Source organism: Danio aesculapii, chromosome 18 (genome assembly GCF_903798145.1).
Source record: "Danio aesculapii chromosome 18, fDanAes4.1, whole genome shotgun sequence".
In the NCBI taxonomy this organism is placed as follows: domain Eukaryota; kingdom Metazoa; phylum Chordata; class Actinopteri; order Cypriniformes; family Danionidae; genus Danio; species Danio aesculapii.
In genome coordinates this window covers 18,202,295-18,227,715 of record NC_079452.1, presented here as the reverse complement: position 1 = coordinate 18,227,715, position 25,421 = coordinate 18,202,295, and the positions used below count along the sequence as shown (strand labels likewise).

The 25,421-nt window shown below is 38.5% G+C and overlaps 1 protein-coding gene across 1 annotated transcript in view; it reads left to right on the top strand.

Moving 5' to 3' along the window:
* Positions 1-25,421, top strand: part of sphkap (SPHK1 interactor, AKAP domain containing) — a 99,528-nt gene that overhangs the window by 58,603 nt on the left and 15,504 nt on the right. Inside the window, exons 4-8 of the mRNA XM_056478710.1 lie at positions 8,154-8,213; positions 8,621-8,758; positions 10,835-11,093; positions 12,256-15,604; positions 22,686-22,769. Of these exons, the coding sequence (XP_056334685.1) occupies positions 8,154-8,213; positions 8,621-8,758; positions 10,835-11,093; positions 12,256-15,604; positions 22,686-22,769 (3,890 nt within the window). The remainder of the gene's footprint in view (positions 1-8,153; positions 8,214-8,620; positions 8,759-10,834; positions 11,094-12,255; positions 15,605-22,685; positions 22,770-25,421) is intronic.

Below are 25,421 nucleotides of genomic sequence, written 5' to 3'. Positions count from 1 at the left end.
GAAACACAGTTGCTGCTTGTTTTCCTGTCCTCCTCATCAGTGGTGTCTGGAAAGTCTGGGCTGTTTAATGTTTCAGCCTGCTTAAGTAGCGAGTCATTTGAGGCTTGTAAGAGATAATTCAAAATGCGAGCGTTTAGTCGCAGTCTGGTGCCTGTGATGGGGATGTTGTATTACTGCAAATGTCCAGTCGTCTGGAGCCTGATGGCAGGACTTGACTGAACTCCTCAAAGAGCTCCACTAATTTACACACAATTCTTCAGTTACTACTAGGGGTGGGCGATATGACCTAAAATTAATATCACGATATTTTTCATCTTTTGAACGGTGACGGTATAATATCATGGTATTACTTTAAATAGCAAAATAGTATACATCTCAAGGAAGAATGGACAAAAAAAAGTCTCACTTCTATCACTCTTTAAGTTTTGGTTTCGGTTTGTGTCATTTTAAATGCTCAGTCTCGTTATGAGCTGATCTTCATTTTTCTCTGTTTGTGGAATAAAGCGGCACCAATTTATGAGCAGACAGAGCAGGATTGTCGCGATGACCACCGGCGCAATACTGCTCGTTGTTATGAGCCGTAGTTTCAGTGTAAACTTAGTAAAGGTGAGTTTCTTTGGCGATGATGTGTACAGTATTAGATTTTATATTTAGCGGACATTTGCGCTGAACACGCAGTGAAAGCAACGCAACAAGATTCGGGCACCTTCTCCGAAAACACTCGATTGATCTCAGCTAGCGGATCAACATTTACCTCATGTCATGATCGCTGTCATCTGCGCCATTATTATTATTATTATTATTATTATTATTATTATTATTATTATAACTTTAAGTGAGGTTTGCAAACCTGTGTACTTTTCATTCTTCAGACGTTTGCATTTCCTGCGGTAACAAAAGCTCCCTGTTATCTGACAGCGGGAAACGTTGAGTGATTGACAGCTACTATGAACCAATACAGCGGCAGCGTAGAGCGATTCAGCAAGTTTATAGAGAAAATCAAATGCTCCCAAATATAATATGAGGGCGCATAGATTAAATTTCGGGCGCACATACAACCAAAATGGTTGCAATTTCGAGCCCTGTAGTATAAGGACAGGTATTCAGACCACAACTGAACGTTTGAAGAAAATTGAATGCCTTATTATTTAGAATTAGCTATTATTGATGTAAATGCAGCCGTTCAAGGCGCATAATTGATTTATTACGGTATTGACGGTATTAGAAAATCCATGTCGTGGCGCAATGTCACACCGGTGATGACTATGACACCGGTGTACCGCCCACCCCTAAGTACTACAAACTCCCATTTGTCCCATGTAGTAAATGTTTTGGCCAATTTGACTATCCTCTCGGCTGGAAAGGAATAAAGAAATGAGCTGTTTAAAGGAACAGTTCACCACAAAATGAAAATTGTCATCATGTTTGACTTTCTTTCCTCTGTTACACACAAAAAAAAGATATTTTGAGGAAAGCTGGAAACTTGTAACCATTGATTTCTATTTGTTTTTCCTACTATGGAAGTCAATGGTTACAGGTTTTCAGCTTTCTTCGAAATATCTTCCATTGTGTTCAAGAGGAGAAAGAGATTCAGGTTTGGAACCACTTGACAATGAGTAAATAGGTGAGCAATAGTCATCAAAATAGAAAATTTGGCTTGGTATGGCTTCAACCTTTGATCACATTGGCTTTTCAAACTAATACTAGTATACTAATTATAGTCTTCTGCATGCATTAGTGAAGATAAAAGTTTTAAGATTTTTATTTATTTATTTTCCAGTGTGTCTTAAGTTTAATTACTCAATACCAATAACATTTACAGTGATTATTCTGACTATTAAGGAATAAACCTCAGTGTGTCACCTTTCAGAAGAGACCAAAACCATGCATATGCTAAAAATTGTTCAAAGATAGCATGCAATTTACTTTGGGTATGCATTTTTTAGACATTTAAGCTAATTTTACAGGAATGCTAAGGGTTTAAGAGATAATACAATATATCAATTCACAGTCAGCAGAGAAAATGCACATGAAAAAGTCAGCAGTGTATACAGATTAATGAAAATTTAAAGCAATGTGGTTGCTACTTGTGTATTTTTGTCTTATTAGGTCAGTAAAATCACTTTCCATTGAGACTATAATCCCCTTTTCTTCCATGTGTTCAGAATAATGAGAATACTCAACACAATCTCACGGCAATTCGTAACTTTTTGATTTAGTGGCTAATTCGTATGAATTCGTGCGATCTAATTTGTACGATTTAGTACGATTTGCTCATCCCCAATGACGGTTGGGTTTAGGGGTGGGGTTAGGTGCCACGCCTCCTTTTTAAAATCGTACAATTTCGGACGACTGAACTCATACGAATTAGCGACTAAACTGACAAAATGTAAAATACTTACGTCTTCTCGTGAGATCAGGCTGGAATACTTCCAACCACAGAAATGTAAGGCTCTGCCATCTTGGTTTCTGTCTGCTGCCGTTCAGAGCTCATTCTCTCATTGAGTGTGATTCAACGTAATTGCGCTCATTTTAATTTAGCAATTTATATTTAAAAACTAATTTATTAATATAAAAAGTAGCTCGCGTTACATTTTTAAAAAAGTAACTCAAATATTATATGTATATTTTTTTAAGTAATGCGTTACTTGTTACTTAGAGGAGTATTATTATTACGTAACTCCCGTTACTTGTAATGCATTACTTCCAGCACTGGTTACAACGTCCACTACGTATTGGACCTGATCCAGTATGTCATCGTACTACACAGTAGAGTAAGTAAAGCGTCATCTTTTGTCGACAACGTCTCGACAGACCGTACTCATTGCTTTCCATAGAATTTGTGGTTCCTACTGTGTCAATGGTTGCTTTTTTCTATCATTCCTCAGAATATTTTGTTTTGTGTTCAGCAGAGGAAAGAACTTCTTAAACATTCAGAATCACTTGAGTCTGAGTACATGGTGTACAATTTAAATTTTTGGGTGCCTTTAAGTGGAAAGTTCAGCCATAAATGATGATTAGTCCTGCTTGTGCTATAACAAGACACAAAACTAACACAAAATGATCACACATGGGATTTATTTATAAGTGTTTTGTAGATATTTCATAGGGTGTAATCCATACCTACCAACGTTTGACCCTGAAAATCTGGGAGCCGGGGGGTGGGGGGTGGCGTGAGTCGATGAGTCGCACACAATGTCGTTACAAAGTTCACGCAGACACACACAGATTCACACACACACACACACACACACACACACACACACACACACACACACACACACACACAGACAGACAGAGCGCGCGTTTAGCTTTGCACTGTTTTTGCAGGTATATGTGACAGGATACAGGTTAATCTCAACTGCTTTATGGATATCTGTTATGGAAATGTACAAAATAAACCTGATTTAACATCTACAAACCGGGATTGAAGCGTCTTCTTTTATAATTGTTCTGACACGCGGCTGTGCTGATGAAGTAAAGCTAAGCTAAATTGCTATAATTCATTACACACATGCTCTGTTTTAAAACATTTTAAACTTGTAAAACTCACTCTTGATCACTTCTGATGATGATTGATGATCCTAACGAACTGAACAGGCCTTTTATTCCTGGTTGCTTTGCGCTCGTCTGGTCTTGATGATATGATTATGCACATGACTACCGGGGCATGTTAATACACGCAGCTGTCAATCAATATTGGTGGGCGGGGGGACCGCACTCCTACGTAAAGTTGCGGTCGGTCTGAAAACCGCTTCAATTGGTCCACCGTTTTTGTGTTGTTAAATTGAAAAAAAGCACTGGGTGTGCTTATATCACCCCAATATGATGGTCTATACACTATACCTACACATATGTCTGTCCAAACAGCTTGAAAAGTAGAGTTTTCACCACAGGTGCCCTTTAAAACTACTTTTATTCCAGACAAATATGTATCTAAAGGATAAAATTCTTGTGTCATATATAAAAAATGTATTGTCATTTGCAGCATAACAAGATCATTGTCTTCTCTCGCCGAACAGCTCTTATTAGTTATCTAACAACTATTTTTAACAGCATAAGGGGTTGTTCACACAAAACGCATTTTTCCTTAACAATGCTACTTTTTTCTGCTGTTCTTCAATGTAAACATAAGCTTGACGGACGTGTGTGACTTTTACATTCGCGTCTTTTTAAGTGCCTCACACATGACCACTGTGTTTTTTAGATGCCTAAGTTAAAAGATCTTCAACTTTCAGACGCAGTGCAGCTCATTACTGTCAGTTCCATAGCAATGGACTAATCAGTAGAGCTCGGAGGCGGAGCAACTATTGCAAGTTTCTGTGTACAGGCACTTTGTGGCTGTGTAGACGCCCTTATTCTTCTTTTCAAACCATTGCATCTCGCTTATTTAGAAGCAAAGACGTGTTCGGTGTAAATGAGCCCTTACAGTTTCCTAGCAAATCCTGAGCAACCATTCAGAACAGCCACAAACCAGCAGCTGGATATCAGGGCAGCAGTTTGCATGAGCTAGCACAATGCACATTTTCTTCATTAAGAAAACAATTTCCCCCTTATTTTTAGGAATGCACACTGTGTTTTGTTTGTTTGTTTGTTTGTTTGTGTAAGTAAAAGGTGGTGAGTCAGTCACCTATCAGCACCACAGTACATTACTGCTTCACCTGACAGCTGAGACACTGCAAACCAGCAGCGCAACAAAATATGACAGTTTAAAACAATTATTACAGCTTTCCCTCTCTCCCGCTCACTGTCATTCTTCAGTGTTTCAGTAGCACACACACACACACACACACACACACACACACACACACACACACACACACACACACACACACACACACACACATCCCAGGGCAAGATTATTTACACAGTTTAAACACAGTGCAGTATAAAATTGCTTATGGATGAACAACATCCTCTGCTGTTGCATTAAGTATCAGCAGGTGAAATAAGAGAGGTGAAGTGCTTCATCTGTTATACCTGAGGGTCAAATTCATCCTCGCTCAGAGAAACCTACAGATTACAGCGGAAAAAATTGTCGCTGTCTTAAAAAATGCAGTTGAAAGCTGATTAACTTATTAAAAATAATTTAATTTAACATAAAAATGTTTGTCGCCCTGACTTTTAGTCAAATTTTTTTACAGCGTATTGTCATTCATGTGTTTTAAATTAAGAGTGGAACGAAAGCTCACACACACACAATTTTACAAGGACACATTTGAGGTAAGCATGCAACTAGCAACATGATATGCTTTTAAGATGCAGATGGGTCTAAGGTGGATCGTCTTGAGTGTGTGTGTGTGTGTGTGGTGTTTGTGAACACAGTATTCCATATATTGTGCGGACCAAATGTCCCCATCAGTATAGGAAAACCAGTTAATTTTGACCTTGTGGGGACTTTTTTTTGGTCCCCATAAGGAAAACGGTACAGTTTGTACAGTATAAAAATCATGTGTGCGTGTGCGTGTGCGTGTGTGTGTGTGTGCGTGTGTGTGTGTGTGTGTGTGTGTGTGTGAACATAGTATTCCATATATTGTGCAGACCAAATGTCCCCTTCAGTATAGGAAAACCAGTAAATTTTGACCTTGTGGGGACTTTTTTTTTTGGTCCCCATAAGGAAATCGGCTCATAAATCCTCATAAATCACACAGAATGAACTGTTTGTACAGTATAAAATCATCATGTCTATGAGAAGTCCCCATAAACATAGCTGTGTGTGTGTGTGTATGTGTGTGTGTGTGTGTGTGTGTGTGTGTGTGTGTGTGTGCGTGTGTGTGTGTGTGTGTGTGTGTGTGTGTGTGTGTGTGTGTGTGTGTGTTTGTGTACGTGCGTGCGTGTGCGTGCGTGCGTGTGCGTGTGTGTTGCTTGTGAACATAGTATTCCATATATTGTGCTGCCCAAATGTCCCCATAAGTATAGGAAAACCAGTTAATTTTGACCTTGTGGGGACTTTTTTTTGGTCCCCATAAGGAAAACGGCTCATAAATCCTCATAAATCACACAGAATGAACTGTTTGTACAGTATAAAATCATCATGTCTATGGGAAGTCCCCATAAAGATAGCTGTGTGTGTGTGTGTGTGTAGTGTTTGTGTACCCTTTTTTTGGGTGCCCATGAGGAAAACAACCCATAAATCACACAAAATGAAGTATTTTGAAAAATGCCAGAAAAATGGATTGTTTCATGTGAGGGTTTGATTTAGGGGTTGGGGGTGTTAGAATATACAGTTTGTACAATATAAAAAGGATCATGTCTATGGGAAGTCCCCATAAAGATGGTTGTGTGTGCATGTGTGTGTGTGAAAGTCAATTTGTGCCACAATAATGAACCAATTAAAGCCTGTCAAAAAGGCATCAAGTAAAGAGAGTGCGGTGAGATGAATGCAGATGAGAAGCGAGAGCGAGAAAGCTCTGTTTTTTCCAGTAAAAAGTGATAAATAAGTAAATATCTGCACTGTTTAAACACGATAGGAGAAAGAGATGAAGGTTTTTACTTGCAGTGGCTTAAAGTTACTGAATATTATGCCACTTCAAACCCCTAAACTTTTATTTTATTTCATGCAGTGGAACACAAAAGCAGAACTCTTTTCCATACGCTGGCAGTTCAAGAGTGTCTCGGCTGTCAATGCCAAAAAAACAACACTATAGAATGATCATTTCCAAGTCTTCTGAAGCCCAGCAGTAGCTTCATGTTAGCAAAAGATAAACATTCAAAGGGATAATTCACTTCTGGCAAGTGTTTTCTGTGCAGTATATATATATATATTGGGTGCTACATAACAAGGAAACAGATTTAAAATGCTGTGGCGTTCTCTTTTATCCAAAAGGTAAAGAAGTTTCAACACAAATGAGGCACTGCCCTGTCAAATTGGGCATCTGTAGGCAGCCATACAAAAATGTGGAAGTAGAGTCTGTAGTTTCACAAAAGCTCTGAAGCAGGTAGGGACAAAAATAACACAGATTATTTAAATATGGGTCAAAATGATGTAAAGGAGGCCACCTAGCAAAACGCTGTGCAGGTAAACCTCACTCCTGACCTCAAAAGGTGCTCTAGCAACAGACGCTAGAAGCCCTGGACTTTAGCCTTTTTGTTAGAGCGACTGACTCCCATGTAAAGAATCACTGGTTCGGTTCCAGCTTAGCGTGGGTTGGCTGCAGTAGGAACGATGGGTTACATGTGGGGTCTCGTCCAGAATGTGAGTGAGGTTTATGGGGGTGAGTGTAACGGAGGCCAGCTAGCGAAGTGCTATGCAGGTAAACCTCACTCCTTTACCTCTAAAGGTGCTCAAGTTGCAAACACTAGAGGCCATGGTCTTAAATCTCCTTGTTAGAGCAACCGACTCCCATACAAAGAGTTGCCGGTTCAATCCCAGCTCAGACCATGTTGGGTACCGTGAGACCGATGGGTTACACGTGGGGGCTCATCCGGAATTTGAACCTAGTTCGAGCCCAGCTCAGACTGAGTTGGGTGCCGTGGGACTGGTGGGTTACTCGTGGGGGCTTGTCCGGGATGGGAGTGAGGTTTAGGGGGGTGAATGTAATCGGGGCCAGCTAGCGAAGTGCTATGCTGGTAAACCTCACTTCTCTGACCTTGGTGCTCTAGTTACAGACGCTAGAGGCCATGGTTTTTAGCCGTTTTCTCCCATACAAAGAATAGCCGGTTTGATCCCAGCTCAGATCGGGTTGGGTGCAGTAGGACCAGTGGGTTACAATGACAGCACCCACACCCACACATAGACATTGTTTATTTTTTGAGCAATATATTATGACTACCGCATATTTACCTTGATTGGATGATGTTAAAAGACTATTAAGCACAGCCCTAAATACTTGATTGTCATTATAGATTTGCCACTAGGTAAACTAGGTTTACAGTCATTTACAATATAAAAAAATTGAGAATTCATTTCAATTCAGTTGAAGTTTATTTGTATAGCGCCTTTCACAATAATTATTGCTTCTAAGAAGCTTTACAAAAGGCAGACATTATTGCATTAAAATCAAATTAGGAAAAGTTAGGGTTACTAGTAATTTTATTAATATATCACTTATTAATTTATATGTTGTTTTTCGGCATTAATTGAAGAACATGCAGACTGGAGAATTACATTTCAGAGCTGCAACAAATGAGGCTTTATCTTTTTCCCCCTGCAGATCTGCTTTGTAAACCTGGACAGACATACTCCAGATTGGCATGATGACAACTACATCAAGGTAAGTTTAGATGGTGCTTTCTCTTTTTGCAGTTGGTGGTGATCAGAGAATGCAAACGCTTATATTCAGTGGGTTTCATTGAATAAAAGGCTCAACCAAGTGAATAGTTCAACATCTCGAAGCAGTATCACTCATACATTTTGTCATTCCCAGTTGACTTGTTCATTAACATCCAAATAAATTTCTTCCCTCCCTCCCTCCCCTCCCCTCTTGCCCTACCTCTCATTTCCAATTCATTTAAAGCGAATAACAAATATATGAATGGCTTTCATCATTTCCTAAGCGTATGAAATAAACAATGTTTCATCTAATTAAAAGGGAAATTAGAAACAATACGAATTACCAAGATAATGCAAGCAAAGAGTCGCATTTATGTGACTTGAATATTAGCATACATTTCCCCGCAGAAGCTGGCCTCAGTGTGCCCAGAGCTGCCACGGTTAATTGAGTCTCTCGGAGTGCGGCAACCCAAAGAAAATGAGATTCTGCTTCTCAGCAGCCTAGAGTCGCCGGACTCCTGCCAGCATGACCCCAGCCACCCACAGGTAACACATGAATATAGACCCCAACATCTGACATTGTTTTACAGATTACTAGTTAAACTGTGTATGTGTGTTAATGTACAGTTGAAGTCTTTTTTTGACATTTTACTCAAATAGAGACAAATTATCAAAACAACCCCACTGCACCATTTCTATACAGTATGTTATGCACATTCTTAATCAGTTTCACATCATATCATGATGCATGCGTACATACATGCATGCATGCATGCATACATACATACATACATACATACATGCATACATACATGCATACATACATACAAACATACATGCATGCATGCATACATACATACATACATACATACATGCATACATACATACAAACATACATGCATACATGCATACATACATACATACATACATACATGCATACATACATGCATACATACATGCATACATGCATACATACATGCATACATACATACATACATGCATACATACATGCATACATACATGCATACATACATACATACATACATGCATGCATGCATACATACATACATACATACATACATACATGCATACATGCATACATACATGCATACATACATGCATACATGCATACATACATGCATACATGCATACATACATGCATACATACATGCATACATGCATACATGCATACATGCATACATACATGCATACATGCATGCATACATGCATACATGCATGCATACATGCATACATGCATACATGCATGCATACATGCATACATGCATACATGCATGCATACATGCATACATGCATACATACATGCATACATACATACATACATACATACATAAATACATACATACATGATACATGCATACATACACAAGCAAATACAAGCAGATAAAAGTTCCCTTATATGTTCACTCACCTATTGTACATCCCCAGCAGGCACACTACATCATAAGACCTTAATATTAGGTTAGATTTAGATTGTGACGTCAGGTGACCAAAATTCAATATCTAGCCAGCATCTAAGGACAACTTAATTTCGACGTCCAATAGTGATTTCGAATGACGTTGATATTTGGTTGATTTTCGGTTGATTTTAAGTTGTGTTAGAAAATGACAAAAATCCAACGTTGAGCCAACATTATATAGTCTATTGACATCAAATACTGACATTTATTTGTAAGGTACAGCAAAAATACAATGTCTGATAGATGTCATATTGGTAACGTCCACACAACTTCAAGCTGTAACATCATTAGACGTTGATATTTGGTTGGTTTTAAGTTGTGTTGGAAAGTGACCAAAATCCAACGTCGAGCTAACATCTTAAACCAACATCATATTGATGACAAATACTGACATTTATTTGTCAGGTACAGCAACCAAAATCCAACGTTTGATAGACGTCATAGTGGTAACATCCACACAATGTCAAGCTGTAACATCATTAGACGTTGATATTTGGTTGATTTTAGGTTGGATGTTAGACATTGTTCTGAACCCAATTTTCATTTCCACTTGGACCATTTTGAACTTAATTATTTTATGTCGCAGACAAATTGAAGTTAAGTGAATCTTATTTATTATGTCTTGCCATATTTCCTCTGAGAACATCAGCCTAAGTTCACTTTACCCATCGTTGTTTTGACTTAATGAAGTTACATTTAGTAAGTCAGAATTATTAGCCCTCCTGAATTATTAGCTTCCTCTGTATTTTCCCCCAATTTATGTTTAACGGAGAAGATTTCTTCAACACATTTCTAAACATAATAGTTTTAATAACTCATTTCTAATAACTGATTTATTTTATCTTTGCCATGATGACAGTAAATAATATTTTACTAGATATTTTTCAAGATACTAGTATTCAGCTTAAATTAACATTTAAAGGCAAGTCAAACAGTGGTTTGTTCTGTAGACAATCTAAAACAAAAATAGCTAAAACTGCTTTTATTCAAGCCGAAATAAAACAAATAAGACTTTCTCAAGAAGACAAAATATTATAGGACATACTGTGAAAAATGTCTTGCTCTGTTAAAAATCATTTGGGAAATATTTGAAAAATTGACAGGAGGGCTTATCATTTTGACTTCAACTGTATGTGCATTTCAGAGCCCGAGAACAGTGGATGTCTGTCTGGTGCATTATTCCTGTGGACGCCGTCCCACCCAAACGAGCAGTATCATATTTGATATAAACAAGTTCCTGATTGGACTACAGTCAGGGCAGGAGAGGCAGAAGCATGGCCGACTGGCTGGACAACGGGCTGCTGAAGATGACACCAATCGCTCTGTTTCGTCAATTGAAGAAGACTTCCTCACTGCCTCAGAGCAGCTTGGGGAAGACAGCGAGGAAGACCCCTTCAGGAATGGTAAACAGTCCATCCATCTACCGGTTCAGATAGAAATCCAATTCATCCACCTATATCTGATCCTCTGTGTGGTTTTTACTGCATCTTTTCTCCTTTCCACTTTTTAAATAGACAGAAATTGCTTGAGCATTCAACTATATATGTTTTCTCACTATCTGTGAGCATGCCTCGATACGAGTGTTTCATTTGAAGGACTGTTTGGGAATATTTCCACCCCAAGGCTATTTTTTAGTTTAGTAACGTAATGTAGCCCCAAATGAGATTATGGTTTTCAAAACAATTTGGGCATGGTCATAAAAAGCAAACGTCTTCGGTTTCGCCTTTGGGAATAATTTGGATCTCAACTTTTATCTAGGTTGCATTGTCTGTAATAGGCTTAATCAAAACGGCAATCTGCTATACTTATTTAGATACGATGTAGCTAAGCAACAGCTTGGATGAACCAGAATGTACAGCAATGGAACAATTAAATCTTTTCTATCTATGTTAATGCGTTATTGAGAAAATAACACAAACAGGAAGAGTGGCAAAAAGACTCCTTATCAAAGAAGCGCTGTCCCCAAAATGTCTTGTGCATTTTCGTTGTGCATGTCTGAAAGCTTGTTTATCGTGCATTATAATGTTCCACTGCCTTGGCCTCTAACAGTAAGTCAAACCCCTGAATGTGTCTACATGTGGTAATACTCGCCCCAAGTCTAATATTAAAGAGAGAAGATAGACTGGGCTCTGCTGGGCTAATCTATAATTAATCTCTCGTATGAAATTAGCAGTAACACTGTGTGAAGGTTATGCTCTCCTCAAAGCCAGTGTAATATTTGTAATCAGATTGGTCCAGATAGAGATCTGCATTTGTATAGGCTTGGTTATGGAAAAATGGATACAAAATGCAACAGTGTGTTATGGATAGCTTGCTTAGAGCATGGGTTGAATCCTCATCATATCCATTGGACACAGAAGCTTTATTTTAACACACTTCCTCGTATCTCCTGTGAAACGGGCTTCATTTACATGTGCATTAAGTTGGACTTTTTTTGTAGGATTATTAAACCATTTAAAGAGGTCTAGCTTTTATCTGTTTTCTCTCTCTTTCACTGTGCACCCCCCCCCCCCCCCCCCCCCCTAAAATCCTCACCAACCATGCCATGTGTCTTTCTTTTTGCAGATTCTGAGATTTCTCTCATGCCGGAGTCTGTTAAGGTGTTGAGAGCTGCCCACGCTCAAAAAAGGAGTGAAATAGAAAGAGAAGATAGTGAGGACTCTGAAACCCTCTGCACCTCTTCCAACTCCCAAAAGCTTTCAAGAACATATTCCGCCCCTTCAAGAGGTCGACCCGCCACCCCAAAACAAGTAAAGGAGTCAGCCGGTCACTATGCCACCAATCTGGCTGAGTCAGTCCTGCAAGATGCTTTTATTCGTTTGTCGCAAGATGAGCCATCTTTTGTTGCAGAAGCAGCAGTGAGTGTGTCAAGTGATATAAGTCATTCCACTGAGGCGCCACAGAGGGCTCGAGCTTGCTCATTCGAACTTCCTAAAATTGTGATTGTCCAAAGTCCTGATAACAGTGAGGAGGTAACAGAATGGCCGGAAGTGCAGTCACATGCAACATCAGAGCATGATAGAGTAAATAAGGCCAAAACAAAGCATGGTACTCAGCCCCCACACAACTCGCCAGTTGGACACCCTGCTAAGCCATTGGAAATAGCTTTGGCATGTGCCGCGAGTGTCATTGGTACCATTACCACTCCTCAGGTCACAGAACAACTCACACTGGAGTCAGGAGAGGAATATGAGTGTGAGGATGAAGAGGAAGAGAGTGAAACTGATCAAGGGGAGTATTCGTTTTCATCTGCGGTATGTGGCATGTCTCAGGTCGCTGGAGCTGTAGCCGCGATAGATCTAGCAGATGACTCTGGGGACAATGAAGACTTGGCAGACATGTATTCCGCCTCTTTGGGACTTCTGTCAGTCGCCCAAGCTTCAACTGCAATACCTCTCCACTGTAGCATAGCAGAGGGCACCAGCGTTGAGGCCTTTAGAGCCAATGTGGCTGAAGTTCTCCTCAGGGAAGCTTCAGCTGTACTTACACACAGACAGAGTTATTCAAGCGTTGCAAATTTCCTTGAGACCACACATAACAAGATAGTGGATGGCATCACAAATCCAAGAAGGCCGTATCAGGAGCAACAAGATGTGGATAACTTTACTCAAGAAATATCGGACAGTATCTTTCAATATGCCCTTGAGAAGGCTGAGAAGAGAAAAGAACTTGAGGGTCCGGGAAAAGATGCACCAAACATTGAGGGTTTCCTCTCGGATTGTGTGAATAATTTGCTCTTTGATGTACTGTGTGTAACATCAAGGAAAATAAGTGACATTTCAAAATGTAATATGGGATCATGTGATGGGCAAGAAGGCAGTGTCAGCTATAGGGCATATGAGCCTGATTCCAAAGCTGGCAGGGAAGCATTGAGCCAATTACAGCATTTGATTGAGCCAAGCCAGGCTTATAATCATGGTGAAAGGCGAAGCAGTGTGGAGAAGTTGTCTGCTCTAATAGGAAAGAGAGAGAGAGAGCAGAAACACATACAGGAGGAAAGAGAAAATGAGCCCAAACTGAAGGAACCCTACAGACTTGCTCTGAACAGAGTGACAGCCACTATGGTCAAAGAGCAGTCTGACCTGCAAGGGCAGCTGGGCAGGAGTGACAAGAATGCAGACTCTGCGCTCCCTTCAGCTGAAAGCTCACCGCTTCACATGCCACGAGGGAGGGCAGGAGGAGAGAACGAGACCAGGCAGCAGTCTTTATCGTCCTCTTCTGGAGCACTTGTGGCACTTAAAATGGATTCGGGTGAGTCCAAAACTCCTGTCACATGCTTTGCTGAAGACTTGGCGACCACAGTTGTCTCCATGGCTACAGAGCTGGCAGCGATATGTTTGGAGAACTCAAGTGGAAAGCAGCCGTGGTTCTGCGCTTTAAATGGTGGCTCAGAATGTCCAGAAGGTCTGCTTCTGCCCTGCCGCACAGCTGCAGCTCTTCGCCGGAAAGAGACACAAAATGGCACCTCAGTCACCAAGAAGCACAGACCACCACGTCTCAGTGAAATCAAACGTAAAACCGAAGAACAGCCCGAACTCATGGAGCGCCTGGTCAACCGTGTTGTAGATGAAACTGTTAATTTAGATGAACCCACAACCTCTGATCCATTCGCACTCTTTGCATCAGAGGTCACTGCCAGGATAATGAACTGCCCAGAATTAAGTGTAGTGGACACTTCCAAATCTGGGCAGTCGTCCCGCAGCCGCCTGCAGTGTGAGCGATGGAGTAGCAGGGGGAAGGCATCAAGCTATGAGAGCATTCCAGAGGAGGATGCAGATCCCGCAGGGACATCAAATACTTTGGGACCAGGAAACAGGCTTGGGCATAATTTGAGCCGAGGAAGCTCTATCTCCAAGCAGTCCAGCTGTGAGAGCATTACGGATGAGTTCTCTCGCTTCATGGTGAACCAGATGGAGACAGAGGGTCGAGGGTTTGACCTTCTGCTGGACTACTATGCTGGGAAAAATGCCAGCAGCATCCTTGCAGCAGCTGTTCAGCAAGCTGCCTGTAAAAAAAACGGACACCTCAATGTACGTACATCATCTTGTCTCTCAAAGCAGTCCAGCACTGAGAGTATCACAGAAGAGTTTTATCGCTTCATGCTGAAAGATATGGACAAGGAAAACAAGGACTACAGTCTGACCAAGACCAAAGAGTGGAGTAATAGCCTACTACCCCCGTCCCCCAGAACCCCTTTTTGTATCCGTCAGTCTTCTGTTCCTGACAGGCGGTCCTCAGATTCCAGACTAACTGTAAACTCGCCCATCAAGGCCAATTCATTCGATGGCTTTGCTCGAAATGTACACGGGGACTCGCTTAACATCTATCCAACTAACTCTGTGTCATCATCTGGACTCTGCAAGTCTGATTCCTGCTTGTATAAGCGCGGCCAAACAGACCAAATCACGGACATGCTGATTCATGATACCTGGGCCAGCTCTATTGAGTCTCTAATGCGCAAGAATAAGATAATTGCAGAGCCGTCAGAGGACAGTCTGGAACTCGATTCTGCAGACTCACAGCCACATGTACAGCAGTTTGCTAATCGTCTAGCAGCAGACATCGTAGAGAGTGGCAAATCACTGCTTGGAGGCCAGCAGGACGTCACTGGGGCTGCTTGTCAGCCACATATTCCAGTTGGAGAAAGGAGACACGGCTTTAAACATTCTCGTTGCAGCAACAGTGGAAACCGGCCAAGCATGGAGCATCAGGAAAACAGCTGTAGCTCCTACAGTTCCTCCTGTGTGAGGCAGGCATGGCGTGGACAGAGAGAGGTACCCTTGATTCACATTGAACCAGATCAAAGAGAAGAGGCCTCGGAAGAGAAGGGGAGGGTTGAGACCCACCACAGGGAGGCATCCCATCAGACCCAGCAACAAAGTGGCAAAGAGAGTGAGACAGCAACCAAAAGCAGGTAGAGTCTACATAAAAGCTCACAGACATGCTTTCTCGCAGAGGTTAAGGTTTTATTCTTGTAACTCCTCATGACCTTTTTACACCTCTCCAGATGATAAAAAACGTAAGGTTTGCTTTGTGCTCTGCAAATAAAGGGGCATTGTTCTATAAAGGGGTAGAAGGGTTGGTTCTCTCTGTAAATCTCTCCTTTTTACATACAGGTTTATACCTGTTTTAGGGCCGCACAGTATATCATTTCAGAATTGATATTACAATGTGTGCATCCGCAATAGTCAGATTACAGTTGTGCAGTTTAATGCAGTTGCATTGTTGAATCTGGATTATAGTTGACCAGGAGCCACAGTTCAGAACACATACGATTTGTGGCGTTACTGCTGAGTTTACCCATAATGGAGCAAAAGTTTATCATATTCATGTGGTTTTAAGACCTGTGACGATGTGAGCATTTCAAGATTGATTAAAGCATTCAGACATAAGGAATTTTACAGTCTCCTACAGAATCATCCCAATCAGTCTAAATTAATGAATTGTTTCCAAATAAACCTAATCAAGCCGTCTGGTGAAATTAAATTCAATATACAATATATGTATCACAGAACAACAAAATATCGCAATGCCAGATTTTTCCAATGTCGTGCAGCCCTACTATGTTTCCTTTTGTTGACCCAAATGTATGTAGCGTATTTATTGATTAATTAATGAAATGTTGTTGTAATGTTGTTCCAGGTCCATTTTACTCTTTTCTTTACTCTTAGTATCTGGAACAGAAAAGCAGATTGAAGAATGACAGTCACTAGCTGCATCCCAAATGGCACACTATACACTATGTACTTGTGCACTTACACACTCAACAGCATAGTATATTTATGTAGTGTCCTCCCAAATGGAGCTCTAATGTTTTTTTACTAAGCGGAAATTCAAACCGTTTCCCTAATGATGTTGGACGGTTGCCAAATCAGTGAAATAAATGACCAAACTACCAAATTATACCTGCCATGAGTATAACCGCATTCGCGATCAGGAGGCGCTATAATCACTGTCTTAGGAGAATTTTGCTTTCACAACCCAAAATAAATAAAGTTATCCAACATGTGTGCCCGATAGCTCCGCCCCTTCCGCTACGTGAGCAAAACTGTGGTCGTTGAGTGCGTGAAGTGTCCAACATTCCACACTTCATTTTACCGGCTGAATAAGTGCATCATCCGGGTAATTAAAGTGCACTTATTATTTTTCAATGTGAATGCACTACTTACACTATTTACTATTACACTATTAAAATGGCGTAGAATAGTGCATAAGTATGCGATTTGGGATGCACCTACTGTATTTAAAGGTGACTAATTCCTGTTAGGGCGGCATCGTGGCTCAGTGGTTAGCACTGTCGCCTCACAGGAAGAAAGTTGCTGGTTCGAGTCCTGGGTGACCCAGTTAGCATTTCTGTGTGGAGTTTGCATGTTCTCCCCGTGTTGCCGTGGGTTTCCTCCGGGTGCTCTGGTTTCCCCCACAGTCCAAATATATTTGGTTAAACAAAATTGGCTGTAGTGTATGAATGTGTGTGAATGTGAGAGTGTATGGGTGTTTCCCTGTACTGGGTTGCAGCATCCGCTGTGTAAAACATATGCCATTCCGGTGTGGCGACCCCTGATAAATAAGGGACTAACCCTTGAACCCTTAAAATGGAATGAATGAATGATTCCTGTTTTCGTCACAGACAAAATTGAAGAGCGGGGGTAGGGGTGTAGGATGATTGTAGCGAACGAAAGTGAAAGGGGGTTGCAGACGAAATTGAAGAGTTGGGGTGTCTGGTGGGCCCCTAATAGTATCTCTCAGGGCCCCAAAACGGCATGAGCCCTAAGAATTTTCTTAACTTAACCCCCCCAACCCCTAGTGGCGCCCATGCCTGTTAATGTAGCTGTCTTTCCAGGTACATATTAGCTGCTTGCTTCAAAAGGACAGATCATTTGTAGATCCTTTCGAAGCTTAAATAAAATAAATACGTTTTAGCTGCTAAATTCGCAGTAGAAATGGCTGGTTGTGTCCTCTTTCCCCCCTCAGCAGTGACTCATACAGGGTCTCCTCAGTGGCCAAAGTGCCCCCTGCTGGAGTGGAGGTGGAGCGGCGGTCTCTCAGCGCTAGCAGTGAGGAAAGTGGCTCAGGCAGCTGGGCACAGATTGCCCCTGAAGAAGACCCCCAGGAGGAGACCACCAGTAGCTTTATCCAGCTAAGCGAGGGGTCAGTCTTCCAGTAGCCCGTCATGCCTTGCTGGACAGTGTGGCTTCTCCATTTGGCTTTTCATTAAGCTACATGTGCTAAATGCAGTTCTGAAGCGCAGTTTAGCACCCATATGTGAGCTTGCTTCCCTCATCTTTATGGCAGCTGTTTATTAGCTCTGATGAGTGCTCTTTTGCCTTACTGTGTAATAACTAATATAACCGTTTTGACACATCTTAATTGATATTAATGCAATGTGGCTTGTGTGATTAGTCCAACCTTTAAAAGCCTCTGGATCACATAAATACACAGACATAGTGATACAGAATGAAATGCAATGACTTTCTGAGACATTCACGCATAGAGATCATTAAAAAATGTATTTGCCGGTAATTTGATTTATAGTTTAGCCCAGAATTCAGTTATAACGCTAATGTCCTATTTGCTTTTCATTTTAACCTAATTATTTGCACAGTGGCAATGACATGATTTAGTGATCCCTAACAGAATATGAGTGTGGGGATAAAGAGCCTCAGGTTAAACCTTGCTGTTTGAAATATTTAGAGTTGCTCAACATGAGTTATTGGAAGGACTTTGAAATGATCGCCTGTCAATTAAACTCCCTTCAAAAGGTGAGTTAATAACACACAAAACCTTAAAATACTGTTATAATAAAATATAATACACCTTGTTTTTTCCACAAAATGTAATGCCACTTACTGCAAAAATGTTGTCATGGCATGTCTACGTGTCAAATCAAATCAAAAATAAGATATATAAAAATAAAATGTTGCGCGGTAAGGGTTCCGCTGCATAAAACATATGCTGGAATAGTTGGAGGTTCATTCCGCTGTGGCGACCCCTGGTAAATAAGGGACTAAGCTGAAGGAAAATGAATGAAAGAATGAACTAAAATCATAAAAATGGTACTAATTCAACATATTTATAGAAAATATCTGACTAAATTAAGTGATAATAATAATAAAATAAAAAAAACATTGGAAAGAAACTGGTTAACTTTAAACATTATAATTGGAGGAGTAGAAAAAAAGGACAATCAACCCAACATGTTTTAGTTACATTATATAGTTAGCTACAACCATAAAATGTGTTACACGAATTTTTAAGTTACCTAAAAATAGATAAAATACAAAAGCTACATTTATTATAACTATTAGCCAGGGTGACATATCACGTATTTGTTTATTTCGTTTAATTTAAATATCAAACCAACAACTACAAAACAAAACAAATTGAAATGGAAATATTTAGCCAAAATTAATCAAATGTGAACTAAAATCATAAGAAGGTAATTAATTAGAAATATTCAGCAAAAAATTCTGACTGAATTAAATGAATATAAAAATTAATAATAAAAGCAAGAAAATGTTTTAAAATGTTCCAACAATAACAAAACAAAAATAAACAGAAAATTGTAACTTGTAACATGAGGTGGGGTGGGGGGGGGGGTCTCTCCATACCACCACCAGTGTGCAGCATCCATTCTGATAATACAACGGCAGCCACAGGACTACGGCGCCAGTGCGCCCACCACACACCAGCTATAGGTGGAGCAGAGAGACAGTGATAGAGCCAATTCAGAGGATGAGGATGATTAGGAAGCCATGATGAGTAAGGGCCAATGGAGGGAATTTGGTATGGTAAAAATGGAAATTCGAAAACTAATTTAATAAAGCTAAACCATTAGCCCGGGTGACATTTATCATTTTTATTTAGTTTGACTTAAATAACGTTAAATTAAAGGCAGACATTGCGTTTTTTATTTACAAAATTGCATATTATATTTAATATTTACAAAAAAAATAAAATCGTAAAAACATCATGAACTAATATTCACGAAAAATGTGGACTAATGCTAGCTAATATAATTCCGACCTCCAAATATTGAGTTCAGTGTTGTAACCTTCATATCAAGGTGTTTTTTACACAAACACACACACACACACACACACACACACACAGATAAACACACTGTTAGCATTGTTAGCATTAACACACTGTCTAGTGTATTAGTAGACTCCAGTCTGAATTACAGTTTACGCCTAGAGAAACCTCAGTCTGACAGGATGGAGCTTCACTCTGACAGGCAGGTGCCACATGTCACTTCCTGTTGACTCTACACAATGAGAAGGATATAATGGGTGACTTACCTGCGCCAACTCAATGCCATCTTCACTTACCCCCGTCTGGATATCACAACATTCGCCTTCATCTGGCTTTAACCCCCGTTTCATCCGCAGTTCTCTTTCTGCCCGGTCAGGGGGAAAGTTTACAGGCACACGTTCATAGTCATCAGCTGGCAGTGGAGTTGGTGCCCATGCTAATGAATCCCATGCCAGTGTTCATGCTGTTATCCACGGCTTACAGATCATTGCTGAGAGGAATCAGGAGCTTCTGCATTTATGATTCTGACACACTGAATAAGAGCAAATAGAGGAAACGTTTTGCATAGCTTGCACAGCCAGTCTGAAGTTTGGAATAATTATGATTTCTTAATGATGTCGAAAATAGACGTCCATGTGATTTTCGATTTATTTTCTAAGTTAAAATAGCAGTTTTCTGTTTAAATTTACAATTAAAGTCAGAATTATTAGCCCTGCTGTACATTTTTTTTCTTTTTCAAATGTTTCCCAAATGATGTTTAAGGGGTCGATCACACTGATCGCACTTTTACGTTCCAAAAACGCGAGGTGCACCGGGAGCTCCTCACTGACTTTTTTGTTGACAAGAAAAAAAAAGAAGTGCACTGCGCTTTTTATGTCGCTAGGCAACGACTGAATCAGCTGCGTATTGTGTGCGAGCGCTGCTGTTGATATTGTTATAGTGGTAATATTTAATAATATTGTGATATTCAAGATTTGTGAAGTCACACAACTCTGGATAACTTCGAAAGAGCGACCATTAGTCTCTCCTCCATCTTTAAAAGTCTTCATAGTCATCTTGACAACACAAAATGTGCGTTCGGCTTCATGCAGCACTGCACAGACCGATCGAAATCTGTCTTAAAGCGGTGTATACCGGTTAGACATTTTGTCCGGCTTGACGCTGCTCAGATGCCACATGACTTGTGGCATCAAAGTACTGCGACATCGCTCTGAGATCAGACGATTGATTCAGCTGGTGCAGCGTCTGAAGAGCGACTGCAGGAGCTGCGATGATGACACCGATATTACACGATTGGCTGGATCCACCGCATGACAACAACCACGTGTGTTTCAGGTTTATTATTAGGCATAAATTCCATCACACAAAATTCTAAACAAACAATTAAGTTTTTATGCCATCTCTATCTTGTATATATCTTATATATATGCTTATTAAAATATTACAAATATTTTACTGCAGTATCATCTTCTGTTAAATAATGTAGCTCACTTATTTTAGGAATGTCTTTTTGTTCAATCTTTTTGAATTAAAGTGCTTTTAAAAATGCTTTCTTTATCCAAAATAATCTTAAGCATTGTTTAAGACTTCAACAAAACACCATGTTTTGGGTTTTACACTAATATATATTGGGAAGTTTGATATTTATTAATGTAAATAAATGTAAAGCCCTTTTTAGCATATTCAAACAAGCCTATTAAATTACCCTAGTGATTTTTAAACTCTTAGAATTTGTGCTTATTGTTGTGTGTTTATTAGGCCTATTTGTTGATATTTATTTTCTTTTTATGTTTATATTACCCTCTCGTTTCCTCGTCTTTCTCTCATGCGTTTGTTATAGGCTACTCAAATTTAATCGATAATTCCCTTATTGTTTTAAAATGAACTATAGTTTGTAGAGACTTTATTCTGTTTTATTTATACTGTAAATATGTTGTTGTTAAAAAAATAAATAAATAAATGATGATGTGATAGGTCATCATGACTGCCGCAACTTTGAGCCCAGAAGTGTCTGGCTTGACAGCTCCGTTTTCAACTCCGCCCCCGCCTGCGCTCGTTTAATCTCGTTGATCACCGGCTGCTGTGGTTCAAGTCGAACGCACCTAAACACTGCTGTCACCTCAATGGAAACCCCGCCTCTGTTTTCATTTGATTGGAGAATGAAAAAGACACGACTGACGTAATGTGCTTTTTTCCGAGTTGACTTTTATCAACTAAGCACGCAACAGCAAAAACGCGAAGCGCAGCAGGTGATTAAAACGCGAGGCATGCAGGGTGCATAAGCAGCACGCAAAATGCTCGCAGCCGTTAGTTAACTACTGAAACGATGCACCTCTCAACGCAAAAAAAAGCGTATTCAGTGTGATCAGCCCCTAACAGAGCAAGGAATTTTTCACAGTATTTGCTATAATATTTTTTCTTCTGGAGAAAGTCTAAAAAAAGTTTTAAAAAAAAAACATTTTAAGATCAATATTATTAACCCCCTTGAGCATTATTTGTTTTCGATTGTCTACAGAACAAACCATCATTATACAATGACTTGATTAACCTAATTAAGCCTTTAAATGTCACTTTAAGATGAATACTAGTATCTTGAAAAATAGTGAAATATTATGTGCTGTCATCATGGCAAAGATAAAATAAAACAGTTATTAGACATGAGTTATTAAAACTGTTATGATTAGAAATGTGTTGAAGAAATCTTTTTTCCGTTAAACAGAAATTGTGCAAAAATATTACAGTGGGGCTAATAATTCAGGAGGGCTAATAATTCTGACTTCAACTCTATTTTATTTTAATTATTTAATTATTTATTTCAAATTGAAATAAAACTACTTTTTGCTTTTCTTTAATCAAATAAATGCAACTTTAAATACAATATTTGCCGAAAATCACAATTATTCCAGACCTTTGAGAGGGAGTGTACGTGTGCATGTTGTTATTTGACAGTGTGTGTGTTTCAGAAATGGGAACAGCAGCGCTTCTAGTCTGGGACTGGCAGACCTGGAGGGCTTTCTGGACTTTTCCATCTCCGGCAACTTAATCAGGTATCACTCATTGAGATCTGCGCTGATAATAACTACTAACACTCAGAGTCCCAGCAAGTGCTCATATTTGCTTCCTGTTTGCTTCTTGTTTCTTCACCAAATTACAATGTAATCAGGTGAACATTAGAGGCTCATTCTGCTGAGCTAAAGACAACTTTCCAGGCTAAACAAAGACGAATCTGGTCAAACTTTATAATGAGGTTATATTAGTTAATGTTAGTTGATGTATTTACCAACATGAACTAATAATCAGCAATACTACTCAATAGTACAGCAATTAATTGATCGTAGTTCAAGATTTGCCTGTGCGTTATTAAAATAGAAATTATGCTTGTTAACATTAGTTAATGGACTGTGAGTTAACATGAACTAACGGTGAATGACTTTGTTTTCATTAACTAAAGTTGAATAAATTCTGTAATAAATATGTTGTTCATTTTTTGTTCATGTTTGTAAATATACTTAAACTCACATTTACTAATGCAACTGTTTTGTAAAGTGTTACCACAGATATTAACCTATTGTAGCTCAAGGGGGAAATATTAATAATAATAAATCGCTATAATTAATTATGATATTTAGATTAGCCAAACACAAGGGGAAGGTATTAATAATGAATCATTATTAGTCATAATTAATTAAAATATTTAGATAAGCCAAACACAAGGGGGAAATATGAATAATTTATTATAAATAGTTATAATTATTATAATATTTAGATAAGCCAAACACAAGGGGGAAATATGAATAATTTATTATAAATAGTTATAATTATTATGATATTTAGATAAGCCAAACGCAAAAGAGGGAAATATTAATAATGAATCATAATTAGTCATAGTTAATTATAATATTTAGATAAGCCAAACGCAAGAGGGAAATATAAATAATTTATTATAAATAGTTATAATTATTATAATATTTAGGTAAGCCAAATGCAAGAGGGAAATGTCAATAATGAATCATTATTAATAATAATTAATAAAAATATTTAGATTAGCCAAACACAAGGGGGAAGTATGGATAATTTATTATAAATAGTTATAATTATTATAATATTTAGGTAAGCCAAATGCAAGAGGGAAATGTCAATAATGAATCATTATTAATAATAATTAATAAAAATATTTAGATTAGCCAAACACAAGGGGGAAGTATGGATAATTTATTAAAAATAGTTGTAATTATAATATTTAGATAGGCTATATGCTACAGGATTCTTTAAAGAGCTTTAAAGAAGTAAAATTTTAAATAATCATCCCTTTTCCACGTCAGTCTTGATCAAAATAATATCTTTAAATCTTTTATATTTACATAATGCCACTAGTAGATTTCATGAAACAAACATTTTAGGTGATATTTTATTATTAGTCTTACATATGTCAACAAAACTACATTCATTTTAATTCATCATTATTTATGTAGTCTGAAAAGAAACATTTGCATACAGATTTCTCATACATGCTCTAATAGCATTATTTTGAAGAATAATTATAGCTGTAATTCAGTTTGCTTGTGAAAAAGTAGAAAACGGAAAGAAAAAGGTGAAATGGTGCTAAAATAGTCACATTTTGAAGCCTTTTCAGCAGAATGAATGCCTAATAACAAAGCGCCATGATGCAGGATTTCATGTAAAAAGCACCGGGATTAAATATCACATTTTCTATTATTTAAGATCATTTGAACTACTTTTTGTATCTACAGTGTAAAATACATTTATAAGGAAATAAGTGTGAAGACATGGGCGTAAATGCCTGCGGGGATGCGGGTATTTATAAATGACTCTGCTATATTAGCGATTAAAATCTTACTTATTGAGTTTACGTTAGCTTGTTTAGAGGAGCATGTTGCATAGTACACTGCAACTAACATGCCGACCAAAGCCATTTCCCATGCATTGTTTTATTTGTGACGACTTGGCATAAATTTAACTTAACATTAACAGCCACAATTAGCATATTGTTTAGCTGTGCATTTACTGAATGAGCACTGTGCTACATCCTGAACTGACCCCACTGTATTTGTGTGTGTAATCAATTGTATTTTGTTCTTAAGGGTCTTAATTAATGTAGACTCTTCTGGACATATATATATATAGATTTAAATACTGTGTTTTAGTGACATTTTAAGCACTATTTTTAGCTGAATAAGTTTGTTGGATGGTCATCATAACCACACTTTTTGATGTACCAAACATATTTCCTAAATATTTTAAACGAAGAAATATGACAAATATTTGTTTTTAAAATACCAATTTCTTACATCATATATTATTAGAAAAAAGTTTTAAATTAAAAACTGTAGCATACTGTAACTTATTAGGCAAATAACAAACTGGCCAGCACATTCAATTTTCCTCAGTCAGAATTTGGCCGTTTCAATAATAAAAATGATAACATAATAATAATAATAACAACAACAACAACAACAACAACAATAATAATAATAATAACAATAATAATAATAATAACAATAATAATAACAATAATAATAATAATAATAATAATAACAATAATAATAATAACAATAATAATAATAATAATAATAATAATAATAATAACAATAACAATAATAACAATAACAATAATAATAACAATAATAACAATAATAATAATAATAATAACAATAATAATAACAATAATAATAATAATA